Source organism: Microtus ochrogaster, unplaced genomic scaffold, assembly GCF_000317375.1.
Source record: "Microtus ochrogaster isolate Prairie Vole_2 unplaced genomic scaffold, MicOch1.0 UNK47, whole genome shotgun sequence".
Classification (NCBI taxonomy): Eukaryota; Metazoa; Chordata; class Mammalia; order Rodentia; family Cricetidae; genus Microtus; species Microtus ochrogaster.
Window position 1 is genome coordinate 2701844 of NW_004949145.1, and position 14215 is coordinate 2716058.

General features: G+C 36.9%; 1 protein-coding gene across 1 annotated transcript; it reads right to left on the bottom strand.

Moving 5' to 3' along the window:
- Positions 1 to 2660: 2660 nt before the first annotated feature.
- LOC113455467 (killer cell immunoglobulin-like receptor 3DL1) lies at positions 2661 to 11911 on the bottom strand. The gene is made up of 6 exons (XM_026777129.1): positions 11842 to 11911; positions 11208 to 11498; positions 10582 to 10887; positions 8301 to 8594; positions 3288 to 3397; positions 2661 to 2804 (listed from the first exon to the last, which is right to left on the bottom strand). The coding sequence occupies exons 1-6, from the start codon at positions 11909 to 11911 to the stop codon at positions 2661 to 2663; spliced, it is 1215 nt and encodes a 404-aa protein (XP_026632930.1).
- Between the last annotated feature and the right edge of the window lie 2304 nt (positions 11912 to 14215).

A 14215-nucleotide genomic window follows, 5' to 3' on the forward strand; every position in this document is an offset into this window, starting at 1 on the left:
ACACACACACACACAAAATATTATACATATGTATACAGATGTCATAATGAAACCCAATCCTGTGTATGCTAACCTAAAAAGACAATTAAAATGAAAAAGTAAAAATGTAATTTTATATCTAGTTTACACATATAAATTTGCAGTATTTACCTATCAGAATCTGGCTTATTTTGCTAAATGTGATTTCTAGGTGTATTCACTTTCATGCTTTTGATTTTTTTTTACTGCCTAAAACTTTTAAGTGACATGGCACTCAAAAACCTCTCTGCTGCATTCTTGAAAGGAATTTAGATTAAAGATACTTAAAATAAAATTCCAACTTCTAAATTCTCACAGTCCCTGTACCTTTAACTCTTGGGAGGATGAAACAAGACTACCCTAAGTTGAGGGCACTTATCAAGTCCCAGTTTCAAATCAACAGTCAGACAGAGGGGCACACAAACAAAGATGTATTTTACAATACTAGCATGGACATGTAAAAGAGAATAGAGGGGGTAATGTTCCAGCTGATTATTTTTCACTTCACACAAGTTGTAGTTATTTGGGAAGTGGAACTCTCATTTGAGAAAATGCATCCACATGATTTGTCTATAGGCAAGTCTGCTGGGCATTTTCTTGATTCATGGTTGAAGTGAGATGGCTTAGACCACTGTGATGGTGCCACTGCTTGGCAGGTCATCTGAAGTTGTATAAGAAAGTAGGCTGAGCAAGGCATGAGGAATGATCCAGTGTGTGATAACTTTGTTCCATCTGCTTCAGTTGCTGCCTCCAGGTTCCTGGCCTTGGCTTCACTGAATGGATTGTGATCTGGGGTATGTTAGATATGTAATCCAAATAGATACTTTGCACCAATTAGCTTTTGGTCAGGGTTTATCCCAGCAAGAGAAACCATATCTAAAATTGTTACTGTGTACATAGATTGTTTGACTTTTTATTGTGAGTTTTGAGCAGACATCTGTTGATCCCAGATAGGGCACCTATGACAGATGCAATAAATGATCCACCCAGGATTATTTTACTGAACTCAGTTTATTAGGGTAGCTTACAGGATCATGGTTCTATGGACAAGCATGTTTGTTTAGAGAATCAATACTCTGACAATACATTCTAATAAAGCAGAGGCTTTTATTCATATCCTGACACCAGGCACACACCTAGAATTCCAAATGGCAGCTTCGAAATACCTCAGTCAGGTGATTTGTAAAGGCAAGGACCTAAAGTTATATTCAGTCTAGAAGAAAGCAGAAGGTAATCTGGTTCAAAGCAAGGTTTCATTTGTAGAAACTGAAGGAGCAGTTTCGTTAAAGTTGTGCAAGACCAGTCAACTACAAAAAGAACCATTAGCAGGCTTTATAGTTCTGTTCAGCACAGAAATTTTAAACATTTTTTTATATTTATTTATTTATTATGTATACAATTTTCTGTCAGTGTGTATGCCCGAAGGCCAGAAGAGGGCGCCAGACCTCTTTACAGATGGTTGTGAGCCACCATGTGGTTGCTGGGAATCGAACTCGGGTCCTTTGGAAGAGCAGGTAATGCTCTTAACCACTGAGCCATCTCTCCAGCCCCAGAAATTTTAAACTTTTAAAAGTAAAGTTAGCCATCCATGTGACATTAGCCATGGCCCTGTATGAGAAGATAATAATGGGAGCATGGGTGACTCAAAAGTGTCTGTACCTCCACACGCTTGTGAGAAAATGGGTGATGCTACAGGAAAGCGGCTCACCTGGTGCTCCCTCGCTGCCTTGCAGGTGGTTTGGTTAACTGGATGGTCCTCTATGCTCTGCAATTGCTCTTACTCATAAAATCTTATGGAGGCACGTTTGAGTCTTGTATGTTTCAGGGTCTTGCTGATACTTGTAGGGTTTTGCTTACCTCCTGAGCCTTAATGATTTTTCTTCCAAAAGACTCAACTCAGAGGAACTAACTTCTCAGGTGCATAGTAACAGATATTTGGCAGAACTAGATGGTGCCTTACTTTAATCATATTTTAGAAAACTTTTCTCAATAGAAAAGTCTACATTGAAAGATTAAAGAAACACATGGATGTTTCTGATGAGAGACAACTTTGACAAAGAGCATTTTGGATACGCAGCATAGCATATGCTAGAGCCCAATGTTAATGTGGGACTCTGGAAGGACATTAGAAGGAGTATTGGAAAGCCAATATAGGATAACTGGGTTTGATTATGATAAAATATAGATTCATGTGAGAAAATGTGTTGAGACTCAATGTGTTGTATAGCATTATTACATATTAGTAATGTATACTAATAAAAGAGTGAGTCTGTTGCTGATATGAAAGTGTAAGATACTCAAATGATTACAGTTTCAAGTAGGTCTAGAATGTATAGCTATTTAGGTTTTACAGGTTGGTAGAAGTGAAAAGAAATAAATACCAATAGATTGAGGAAAAGGTTTTGATTTCTATCTAAGGAAAAGTGAGAGTCATAATATTTTTAAATGAAAGAAAGCCACATTCAGTTGCATACTGGAATAATGATGGATGATCCTGAAGTTAGAGACCTCTGTTATGATTTCAATAATTGTTTCATCGCATCTGTTCGTTTGTGCTGCCAAAAGTGCTGTGGTCTCCACAGAAGAATTCTTCAGAACTTTCTTTGAGAACTCATGCGCTACAGATAATCTTTGTTCTTAGACTATTGTTTCATAACTACCATGTCCACACTGATCTCTTTGCAAAATTCTTGGGGCTGCTCGGTATCGGGCATGGTCAATTGTGTGAATGTCAACTGTTCAAATTCTGTGTATGTCACTTCCAGCATTTCTTTTCTTTCATGTTCCTAGAAAGAGGTAAATATTAAGTGATGTTGTATGCACATATTATGGACAGTATGAGGGAATGTAGAACCCATCATATATGGAACAGGGTAGGTTCATGAGAATCTATTTCTTTCATGTTCTTTTAACTTCATACCCTTGGTCATTTATGACTGTAGTTTTTGGGTGGCAGAAGTAATTAAAGACACCTAAAAAGCACTTCTGCAAGCTCATTTATAATACTGATGTTTTAATGAGAGAAACGGTAAACTCCAAGGTGGCTCTTCTTCCCTAGAGCAGAGTCAGCTGTTCTGCATCTCTATGTTCTAAGCCCCATCTTATCATTTGCTATGCTACCCATTCTCATGTTAGCTTTCTGTCTTTCAAAATACCGTCTCCTAGATATTAATCTGTTTTGATTGTGAATATACAGTGAAGAATTAGTCTCTACTTTGAAGGTTTAGGGAAAGAATAAGGACTTACCTTTTCTATTTGTAAAGCCCTACCTCAGTGGCCCTCTCCTGGCCTAAGTCAATGAAGATCACATACCTGTTTTCCTCCAAGTTCAGTTTCTCAGGCTCCTTAGATGTCTCTTTCTGGCCTCTTTTTAATATTCCTTTTGGCAGAGGTCCAAGAACAAATGATGAAGATTAGGAAGACAGCAATCATGAAAAGTGACAGTCTAATCAGAATATGCAGGAGTCCATGATTATCTGATGGAAGATATGAACCAATAAGATGTCAGTTTTAGGATATCTGTAATAGATTGCTTAATATTTAATGATAGATGGATAAGTAATGGACTATTAATCTTCAGGAATTTTTTTTTGTTGAAGAACCTAATATTCTTTTTTCTGCTAAATGCACACAGTATTAAAATGACATCTAATGAAATTTCTTTAGACTCTATATTAATGTATCTCTCAACCCTCATCAGGGAACTTTATACTTACAATAAGTGGTGATCAATACTGATACCCAGAATTAGCCAAACTACAGAAAATAAAAGACTGTAGAATTCTTGGCTCTAAATGGGACATTTATACCACTTCCACCTATGTAATGTTAAGTGTTCATTGTTATAAAGCTAGACCAAAAATGCTGAATGAGGTTGATGATAACAACCAAGAAGAGTGTCTCCTGCACACAGGAGGGCAGTTGCATATATGAACTCAAAAGCAATTGTGTCTACATGTACAAAATCATTATAGACTCAAGTAAACCAAATTCCATCATGCCCTGGGAATGTGGACATGAAGTCTCAGCCCTAGTCAAGGAGCTGTAGGTTAATGATAGCTGCTATGAGGATCAGTTTCAAGAATGTTCATGTATGTAAGTTAACCTTGCTTCAGTATTAGACCACACGTCCCCTAAATTTTGGTCATCATAAATTGAACTTAATGGACAAAAAGAGACAGCACTCGGGAGGCAGAGGCAGGCAGATCTCTGTGAGTTCAAGACCAGCCTGGTCTACAAGAGCTAGTTCCAGGACAGGCTCCAAAACCACAGAGAAACCCTGTCTCGAAAAACCAAAGAAAAAAAAAAGAGATAACAGAGTTGAGTGGGTAAATTCAGGAAGAGTTAAGAAAGAGGGTAAATATGATCAAAGCTTGATATTCTCAAATAACTAATACAAATAAAATAAAATATAAGAATCTAGAGGGCATATATTGGTGTGGGAAGTCCTTTTGCATATGTGTTGCTCTTATTGGTTAATGAATAAAGGTGTTTCACCCAGTAGCTTAACAGAATAGAGCAAGGTGGGAATTCCAAGCAGATAGAGGAGGAAAAAAGTCAGAGTCAGATAGAAGCCATGTAGCCACAGCAGGAGACAGATGCCTGATGCTAGCCAGAACCTCGCCAGTAAACCATGAGTCCATGATAAAATGTAAAGTAATAGAATTGGGTAAATTCAAGATGTAAGACCTAGTTAGAAATATGCTAAGCTATTGACCAAACAGTTGCATTTAATATAGTTTCTGTGTAATTATTTAAGTCTGGGCAGCTGGGAAACAAACAAGCAGCCTTTAACTGCAATATATCATATAACTACGTGTTCTGTATTTTCTCATATGAAATTCTAAGAATAAATATAGAATGTGCTATAAATGGTATAAATTGAGGCAAGGAGAAACCATCCAGAACACCTTGGGCTCTGTTACTATCTGTACTACAACATGCCTAATGGTTTAGCTATATGTTTCTATGGCTTCAGTGTATAAAATCCAAGATAGGCAGTCCTTCATTTCCAAGAACTGTGCAGGGGGAAAGTGCTGGCACAATTTCATCTCCAATCTGCATAATTTATTAACCTTGACAGACTGCAATAAAAGGAAACCTCAATTCTTGCCTCATAATTAACTTCTATTTCATGTGATTAGGCATGAGTGTTCCTTCTCAGCAGCCTTATGCCACTGACAGAAAATAGGCAGGACACTATGTACAGGTCCTGCGTTCTGTTTCTTATCATGATATTCACACCAGTGCTCAGCTAATATGCTTTGGAATTTATAAATCTATAACACCCCTGAACCAAACAATAATTCTCCAAAAAAAACATGAAGTCAAGACTATTCCATCACACACTGTGTTTGTTTACTATATTCCCTTCGTCTTGCTTTCTTAACACTTTAGGCCCACTCACCCCTCCAGGATGAATAGAGTTAGAATTAGCACTTCACTGTTGTTTGGAAGGAAGTGAAATTACCCTTTCTGATCACTTAAAGGGGTCTCTTGTGAAAAAATTATAGATGAAGAGTCCCTAAAGATTTCATTCTGCCTCTAAATAACTTCTGTTTTTGCAGAGTTTGAGAATCAAAGATATATGATGAGGCTAAGATTACAGAGCTGCAATGCCAGGACAAGGATGACTGGATAATTATTAGAACATAAGTGTCTCAAAAGTGACTGCCAGCTTGGGTGATGACTCATTAAAGCTGCATCCCTGGAGCTGTTACTGGAGGCTTGGTTCATTGGAGGGCCTCTTCTCAGCTATTTCTATTTCTCATAGAATTTTGGGGGAGGGCCCTTGTCAATTATGTATGTCTCAGGGTCTTTCTGAGTTTTGTGAGATTTTGTTTACTTCCTGAGTCTTAATGAGTTCTCTCCATCATGCAATATTTAAATTTAGAGAAGCTAAAATTTCAACAGAATATTAATAGAAATCTGTGACAAAGAGGAGATGCCATGCCTCAATTACATCTTAGAAAATGTTTCTTAATAGAGGAGATGTCCACATTGAAATATTAAAGAAATATATAGAAGCTTCTGGTGAGAGAAGACAAACAGCATTTGGTGCACAGAAGAGAATATGATAAAGGCCAGAGAAAAATGTAGAGCTAAATGAAAATCAATAAAAAGAGTGGGCTTCTTGAATGAAAACAGCTGGAGTGATAAAAAGTCAAGATAGGATAATTGGTGTGAATATGATTTAAAATACAGACATATAAGAAGTTGTCATGAGACATAATATGTTGTATGTCATTCTTTCATCCTGGAAATATATACTAATAAAAATAGCAAACTTATTGTTGATATGGAATTGTGAAACATTCATCATATTTACAGCCTAATTAGGTTTAGAATTTGCAGGTACTCAGGTCATAAAGGAAGGCCAGAATGAAATGAAAAAAAAAACCCCTGGACTAAGCAATAGATCTCATTTCTGTTGAGTGGGTAGTGAGTGCTATCACATTTTTAACTAAAGGAAAGTCACTTTGAGAGTCATATTGGAATAATGAAGGATGGTTCCAGAGTAGGAAACTTTTACCCTCAGATTGCAGCTGTTATTTCACTTGTATTTATCAGATTATGCTGGAAAAATGGGTGTGGTCCCCACAGAAGATCTTTCTCTGAGAACTAATGGGGTGAAGAAGATCTTTCATTTCATCTTAACATTTCCTGACTTCCATGTACAGACTGGAATCTGTGGAAAATTCTGTGGAAATCTGGGAAATGGGAGTGGTCAATTGTTGTTTGAAGATTATTTGCTCAAATTCTAAGTATGCTACCTCCCACATGTCTTGTCTTTCAGGGTCCTAGAAAGAGGTAAATATTAAGTGATACTGTATGTGTACAGTCTTGCAGAAATGAAGGAGTGCTAGACTGTTTCAAAGAGAAGACTCAGGAGGACCTACCTGTCTATTCAGTATTGTTTTCACTTTAGACTCTTGATCCAAGTTTGATGCATTTTCAGAGGAGAGAAGTAATCAAACACACATAATAAAATACTTCCACACTATAATTTCAAATTCATAGTTACTGTTGTCTGGGAGTCAGCCTCCAGCAGCACAGGGCTTTGATAGGAATTCACAAAGTAGTTGAGGCTAGACTTTTCATTCTGAGGTGGGGTAGGGATAAAGGCACTCACAATTAATCTGAGATTGATACCAGTGCTCACTTAATCTGGTTAACAACTTCTACATCTTCAACACCCTTGAACCAAACTACTAATTTTTCCAAAGTGCTACAGTAAAGTCTAGTGTAGTCTATCACAGGTAATATTTTTATAAAATTGTCCTTTCTGCTTGCTTACTTCCTTTTTTAGGCTCTATGATCTTCTCTCCAGAAAAAAACTGAGCTAGAAAGAGCACTTCATTGTTCCTGGAAGGGGGCTAAATCTGCTCTCCCCTTTACTTGTAGGAGATCTCGGGTACAGTTCCCATGCTGCTCCTAAAACCTTCCGGAGTTGCAGAGTTTAAGAATAAGAGAGAGGAGATGATGATGTTAAAACTACTGAGATGTGAAGAAGTCGAGTCAAAATATGAGCCCAAGAGCATTTGGTCCCCAAGTTTCCACAACAGAGAAGGGGAAAATTATTCACTAGTTTTGGAGTCTGGTTTGGTGCATGAAGTGAAATTTCTTGATGAGTAGGGAAGAGGAGAGGAGAGGGTAAAAGTTTATCAAAAGACTATGTGCCTTCCCCACATGCAAAGTCCTTTAAATTTGGAGAGTAAGCATGGGATGCCATTATGTTTATTTCAAGTTGTGATGAGTCAATAGGAATACTGTGGAGAGATCTATGTGAGAGACAGATCAGGAGGCTGCTTCATCTGTGATCTGTCCAAACAGATTGCAATCTTATCCTTAATGAGTCTGTCCTGACCTTTTTCTTATTCTCTATGGATACATACACATCCCAGTGTGGCTGACCAATCAAGATAAGGATTGTTTGAGAGGCTCCTTATCTATTATTTTGTAATTTTATATTCATTCTTAAACTCCATGTCTTTTTTAAAAAGTTCTTAAATAAAATATAATTGTATCTCTTTCCTTATTCTTCTCTTCTCTTCAGAGCATCTCAGGTATCCTTCCTCTAGGCTTTTGCATACACTCCCTTACGCTGATAGCCTCTTTGTCTTTGATTAATATTGTTTTATTTAGTAACACACACATATACACATATTGTGTATATGTATATGTTACAGAGTCTCTCTATCATCCGTAAGATGGTTCTCAGACATGGTTTCTTTAGGATCTCCTTAGTCACAAGATATGAGATACATATAAGACTTTCTTACCTGAGACAGACAGGAACAATGGGTCACTTGGGGATGACCACACATGGGAAGAGTTCCTGAAAGAACCATAGCATCTATACGTCTCTGTCTGGATCAAAGGAACAGGAAGGAAGTTGGCCTGGAATGTCCCACTGTGGCTCTGCTCTGCAGGCAACCCATGTCCCAGAGGCACCCCTTTCATGGACAGATGGAACATGTCAAACTGATGGTCAGAGGTGCAGGACAAGATCATGTTCTCTCCTGATGTCATCTCATGTTGCCTCAGGGAAGACAGAGATGGTTTCTTAAATAAACCTAGAAGAAAGGGGGTAGAGACAGTGGAGGAGCAGTTCCTTACCAGTGTTCAGTCACTCCTTAGTGTTCTCTCTTCCTGCTTCCATTTCTGTGATCTCTTTCTACCCCACATTTATCTCTGTCTTTTCTACCCCCCTTTGTCTTCCCATCTCCCTCTTTTCTTCTAAATTACCTTACTGAGTCTCTGACTTCAATCCTATACCCATATATTTTATTTCAGTTCTCACTTTTAGACAGTTTCTGACTCTATATGCATTAGTTCATACCATTTTTATTTTTAATTTGTTTTTATAAACAGATATTTAATTTATGTAGCAATCAGATTCATTATGAAACATTCAAATAAATTTTATATTTGTTTTCATTAAAAATTTGAAGTTAAATTATAATTACATCATTTTGTAACTTCTTTTTTTAAGTTTTGTTACATATGTTTATATATGTAATCTTGATCATATTTATGCTATCATTCTTTCTTCTCCATCAATTTCGATTCCTTTCCTTTTCCCAATCGTTCTTTTTTGTTTTTTTTTTTAGGGAAAATGTGAAGCTTTATTTCTTCGGAGATTGTGTAGCCTCACCTGAAGTTCTACATTCTTTTTTTTTTAATTTATTTATTTATTTATTGAGAAGGGAGACTTTATTCCCAATCGTTCTTATTTATACTTTTAGTTTTTTCCAAATGTTTTCTCAATCAATGGGTTAATTAGAGGTACTTATTATTTTGTTTAATTAAGATATAAAGCAACAAACTCCATTAAGGTATTCTCAAACAGTTCATTTTGTAAATTTTCTTCCCAATCACTTCCCTTATACCACCTTTGCTGGTCCTTTCTCCTCATATCCCCTTTCATGTTATATGTATTTCCCATCCCACTTTGTTAATATTCTTCCTATTCTCATGGTTTGTTCCCAGTTTCATGACTTATAACTTATTAATCCCATGTATATTAAAAATGTAGACTCTGACTTCATTCTAATTAATTATTTTTATATCTTGTCCTTTTCCCCATATCTGTTTTAATGGATCTCTATTTTCAAAGGACAGAATATTCCATGAATGTGTTTGTTTCCTTGGACAGGGGCCATGATGATCTTCCCTCCTGTGTTTCTCCTAGTGTGTTTACTGCTCAAGAATAATCTACCATCTGCCCCCTAATTTATGCTTTGAAATATCCAATATTTGCCATTATTTCTTTGTTTTTCAAATCTTCCATTCAAGCTTAAGACTTTTTGCAGATTTTCTCTTCCCACACATGCCTTGCTTACTATTTCCTTAGTATTTGAATCTTTCTCTCAGTCTACCTGTTTGTATATATTTCCATGTCTCTGTATTATTTGCCTATGTATATCCAAGGGGTAACCACTATAGGATTTTTTCACCCATCCTAGAATGTGTGAATGCAATTGGAACATGGGCTGACAACATTTTGGAAATGTAGAGAACAGACAGTGACTGGTAGTCTACTTAATTACCTAGGGTTATGCTATTCTTTGATGAATAGTTAGTCAAATACAAGAATGGAAGAACTGTCAAACTTGACAGAAATTCTATGGGTGCCATCTGTAACAAGACCTCAGGACCCATGTAGAAGCAACCCCAGTCAGCACATGAACACAGGTCAGACTTATATGTCTAGGTCTTCTTACAGGTGTCTTTTAGAGGAAGAAGCCAAACAAAATTCTGAACTTCTAGGCCTTTGAACATTAGTAGAAGGATGTCCTTGTTTCTGAGACATATCAGTCTCAGCAAGCTGCCCCTTTCTCTTTATTTCTAGATATGATTCCTTTGACATCCCTGTATCTGTGCTTTGTGCTATGACCAATGTTTTGTTCTTGTATCTCTGTTTTCATCATCTATGTCCACAATATAATTTCCAAGTCTGCCTTTTTCTAAGTTTCTCACATTCACCTTCTAGGACATGCTGTCTATATAATAACTGTTCTGCATCACAGAGAGGCTGGTGACCAGGTAGCACTCTCTTACCTGTGATCTTTATGTCAACAGGGTCACTGGATTCAGACCACTCATATGGTGTTTGCTTGTAAGAACCATAGCATGTGTAAGTCCCAGCATGGTCAGTTGTCACAGGACCTATTGGGAAGTTGGCATGGGACCCTCCAATATGAGCTTCTGCAGAGAGCTGGTAAGAGTTCTTGATTACTCCCATTCTATGTGAAGTCAAAGTGAAAGCATCAAACATAATCTCTGATAGGCACTTCAATGTCGCCTTCTCTCCTAATTTTACCAGGGGAGTTGGTAGGGCCAAGAGGAAAGGTTTCCTGTAGATTCCTAGAAATAAAGAGATTGTGAGTATGAACCTGCTATCAATCTATGTATCCCAGAAATCCTATGCTATTTTCTCCCTTAATCTGTCCTTTCCATCAGTGTCCCAGTGTCCTTTTCATTTTTATGTTGGTTCATGCACAGCATCCTCCATCTTTCTATGACCATTTCCCACTTATTTGACACTGGTAACAGCACAATATTTTCCAATTTGATGTTTAGCACATTCCTTTATAATGCTGAGATTCTGACTAGAACTTGTTTTAAAAATTCTAGCTTGGGGAGGTTTGGCAGATTGAAAAGACAAAGCAAACATGATCTCTGACCTGAAATTATGATCTTCAGAGGCTCACTGGGTGATGAGAGTTCATTATGGTATTGACCTTTATAACTATAAATATAGCATCTGTATGTTCCTCCAAATGCTGGGGTCACAGGTCCCAAAATAATACTTTTCTTGACCATTCTTTTATAGACCTGAAGTTTAGGATCTTCATGCTCTTTGTACAACATGGCTGTGTTAAACTTATTGTGAGTGTCACAAGTGAGGGTCACATTCTGTCCTCGAGGAACAACATGGCTTGGCCAGGCAGACAGTGAAGGTTTGGCATTAATTCCTGTGGAAAGATACACAGAATTAAATATTTAGTGATTCGCCTTCATTCTTGATCTGAGTTTCTGAATTTTACTTCTTCAGGGTCCATTGTTTGACCTATTTCTCTGAATGAAAACATCTCTGTTTCAATGTTAGAGCTTTAAAGGCCTAAGGAACTCAAGAGGTAAACAAACATTAATGTATTGGAGGGCTGAAACTTGCAAGATTCACCAGTGTCCCTTCCCACTCTATAGAAACTGTAAGTTACTTTTTCTGCTGAATTCTAAAAGGAGATATCCAAGACCCATTCATCTGCCAGCAAGTTGTACAGGGAGCTCTATGGTTTTGGCTTTCATGAAAATCACCCATATTGAGGTGCGCTTTCAGTAATGCTTTGGAGTCATCTCTTGCTTCAGCAAATAAACCCTTATCCATACTGCTATTAGTGATCTCAGTAGACCCACTAGTTCAAAGGTTTGGACATTGATGCAATCATTGTTTGGTCTGTTCTGTGTTTCCTTTATGGGGTGACCAGAAATGCATGTGTTGTATCTTCCCAAGGAAAGTCTCAAACAAAACAATGTCATTTTCATGTCTTGTGTGTCACCCAAATACCATGTACATATGGAATATTTTTCTATGCTAATACATGTTAATTGAGAATGTTGAATAAATATTAAATAATGAAGTCGATTTGGTCATGAAAAATGTAATCTAAGAGAAAATTATATCAGAGGACTTATGAAAAATTCATTTGTGAAAAGACAGATTGGAATTATGGCCAATAAGTTAAAAGAAAAGGAATGCTTTTGACTCACCTTCACTGACTCTAGAAATTTAGTAATACTGGATTAGAAATATATTGTGAATGTTCCAGTTCTCAGGAGTGAGGAGAGTCAGCCTCTAGGACCACAGAACTGAGAAAATTGACAACAAAACAGGAGGAACAAAACAGGTACTACTCTGTCTCTTATGTTTACTGTACAGAGCTTCATTCACAGAGATCACACCAGCTCATGTTTCTATATTGAGTGACAAGTTAGAGGCAGACATATAGTTTCTCAACCATTTCAAGGCTCCTTGCATGTGGAACATTGCAAAAATAGCATTGCTCTGCCTCTTGGGACACTAGATGATAAAAAGATTTGGACTCATGATTGCCAGCCCATGAATCTTGGCCATTTTCTGTATTTACTTGGGAGATGTTTCTAAGGAAAGGGACAGTAGCAAAACACTGTGGTAAAGTCCATATAGACTCCAGCCTATGTGGACATCTTGAAACGCTGCTCAGGCAGAGGCTTTTATGTACCCCATGAAAAACTGTGCCTGATTGTGATAAATGGCCAGTAATTTACTGTATCAGGAAGCCCAGTTACCAAAAGCATCTGATCTCAAAACAGAGGAAGCAAGTTAGTGAAATATGAGAAACTGAAATCAATGCTATCCTGTCCAGGGTTGCATCCAAATTACCCAAATCTGTTCTCAGGTGAGAATTAATAGTAAAGATCTATTAACATCTACAGAACATCTGCATGTGATAGAGGTGAGGGTTCTCTTCAATATGAAGGTGTCTTTTTGTAAGAACTTGTGCATGAAAATCAGAGAAGTCAAACATGCCAGAAAATAGTGAGGCTTTGGTAGTAAAAACAGCGGAAAGGAAGATTTATGAAGCTCACAACAGATAATTCACTGCAGTATTTTTAAAACAGTAACAGAATTATAAGATACTATGAATAAAGTTTTGGAGCTAGGTACATGACATAAGAGAGAAAATGCGGCATTTTTATGGTTTATGCAATCTCACTCAGTAAAATATTTTCTAAGTCCATTTATTTGTCTGAAAATTTCATGGTTTCATTGTTACTTCCCAATGAATAATATTACAGAGTGTGCATGTGACACATTTTTATTAGCCATTCGTCATCTGAACTACAATTAGATAGTTTCCTTGTCTTAGTCCTTGAGAATAGAACAGCAAGAAACATGTCTGGGGAAGTACCCATAGCATAGGTTATCAAGTTTTTTGGATGTATTCAAACGGGTAGAAATGATGCAAATATACTGCTCAAGAAATTAAATAAAAGAACAATCTTTTATAAAAGAAAAAGATGGTATCTAACTATAAAAAATTAAACTCTGATTAAAATCTTTTATAAAATTTGGAAGCAAATCATTGAACATCATAAAAAGTTTGGCAACATCTCTCTTAAGCAAAATATGCAACTACTGAATTGGGCAAACTTGTTGCCCAGTTTGATGTCTAAGGAGGTAAACCTGTTTCTGCTATGTCTGACTTGCTGGATTCCTCCACTGGGACCCACATTGGGAAAAGAGAAAACTGATTCCAGAAGTTTTCCTTGACTTTTACACTTGTGTCATAGCAAATGTACACCCAACACACACACAAACACACACACACACATGCACACACAAGAAAACATAAACACACAAGCACACACAAAAACATGAATGTATGTATGTGCACATGGGTACACCACAAATACATGAAAAATTTACAAAGTTAAGAGATTGTCTCAATAGTACATATGATAAAATAGGAGAAAGAATGTGCTTAGATCAGGCTTTATATAATGATGGGTAAATGCAGAAATGAATGAAAATTCAATAAAGAAAAATGACAGGATTTTTTGAGTGTACCCCAATACCAAATTATCAGTCATAAAAGTTCAAGAAAGAGTAAAGGAACACAGAGCTTCCCTTTGATGACTAGTGGATTGG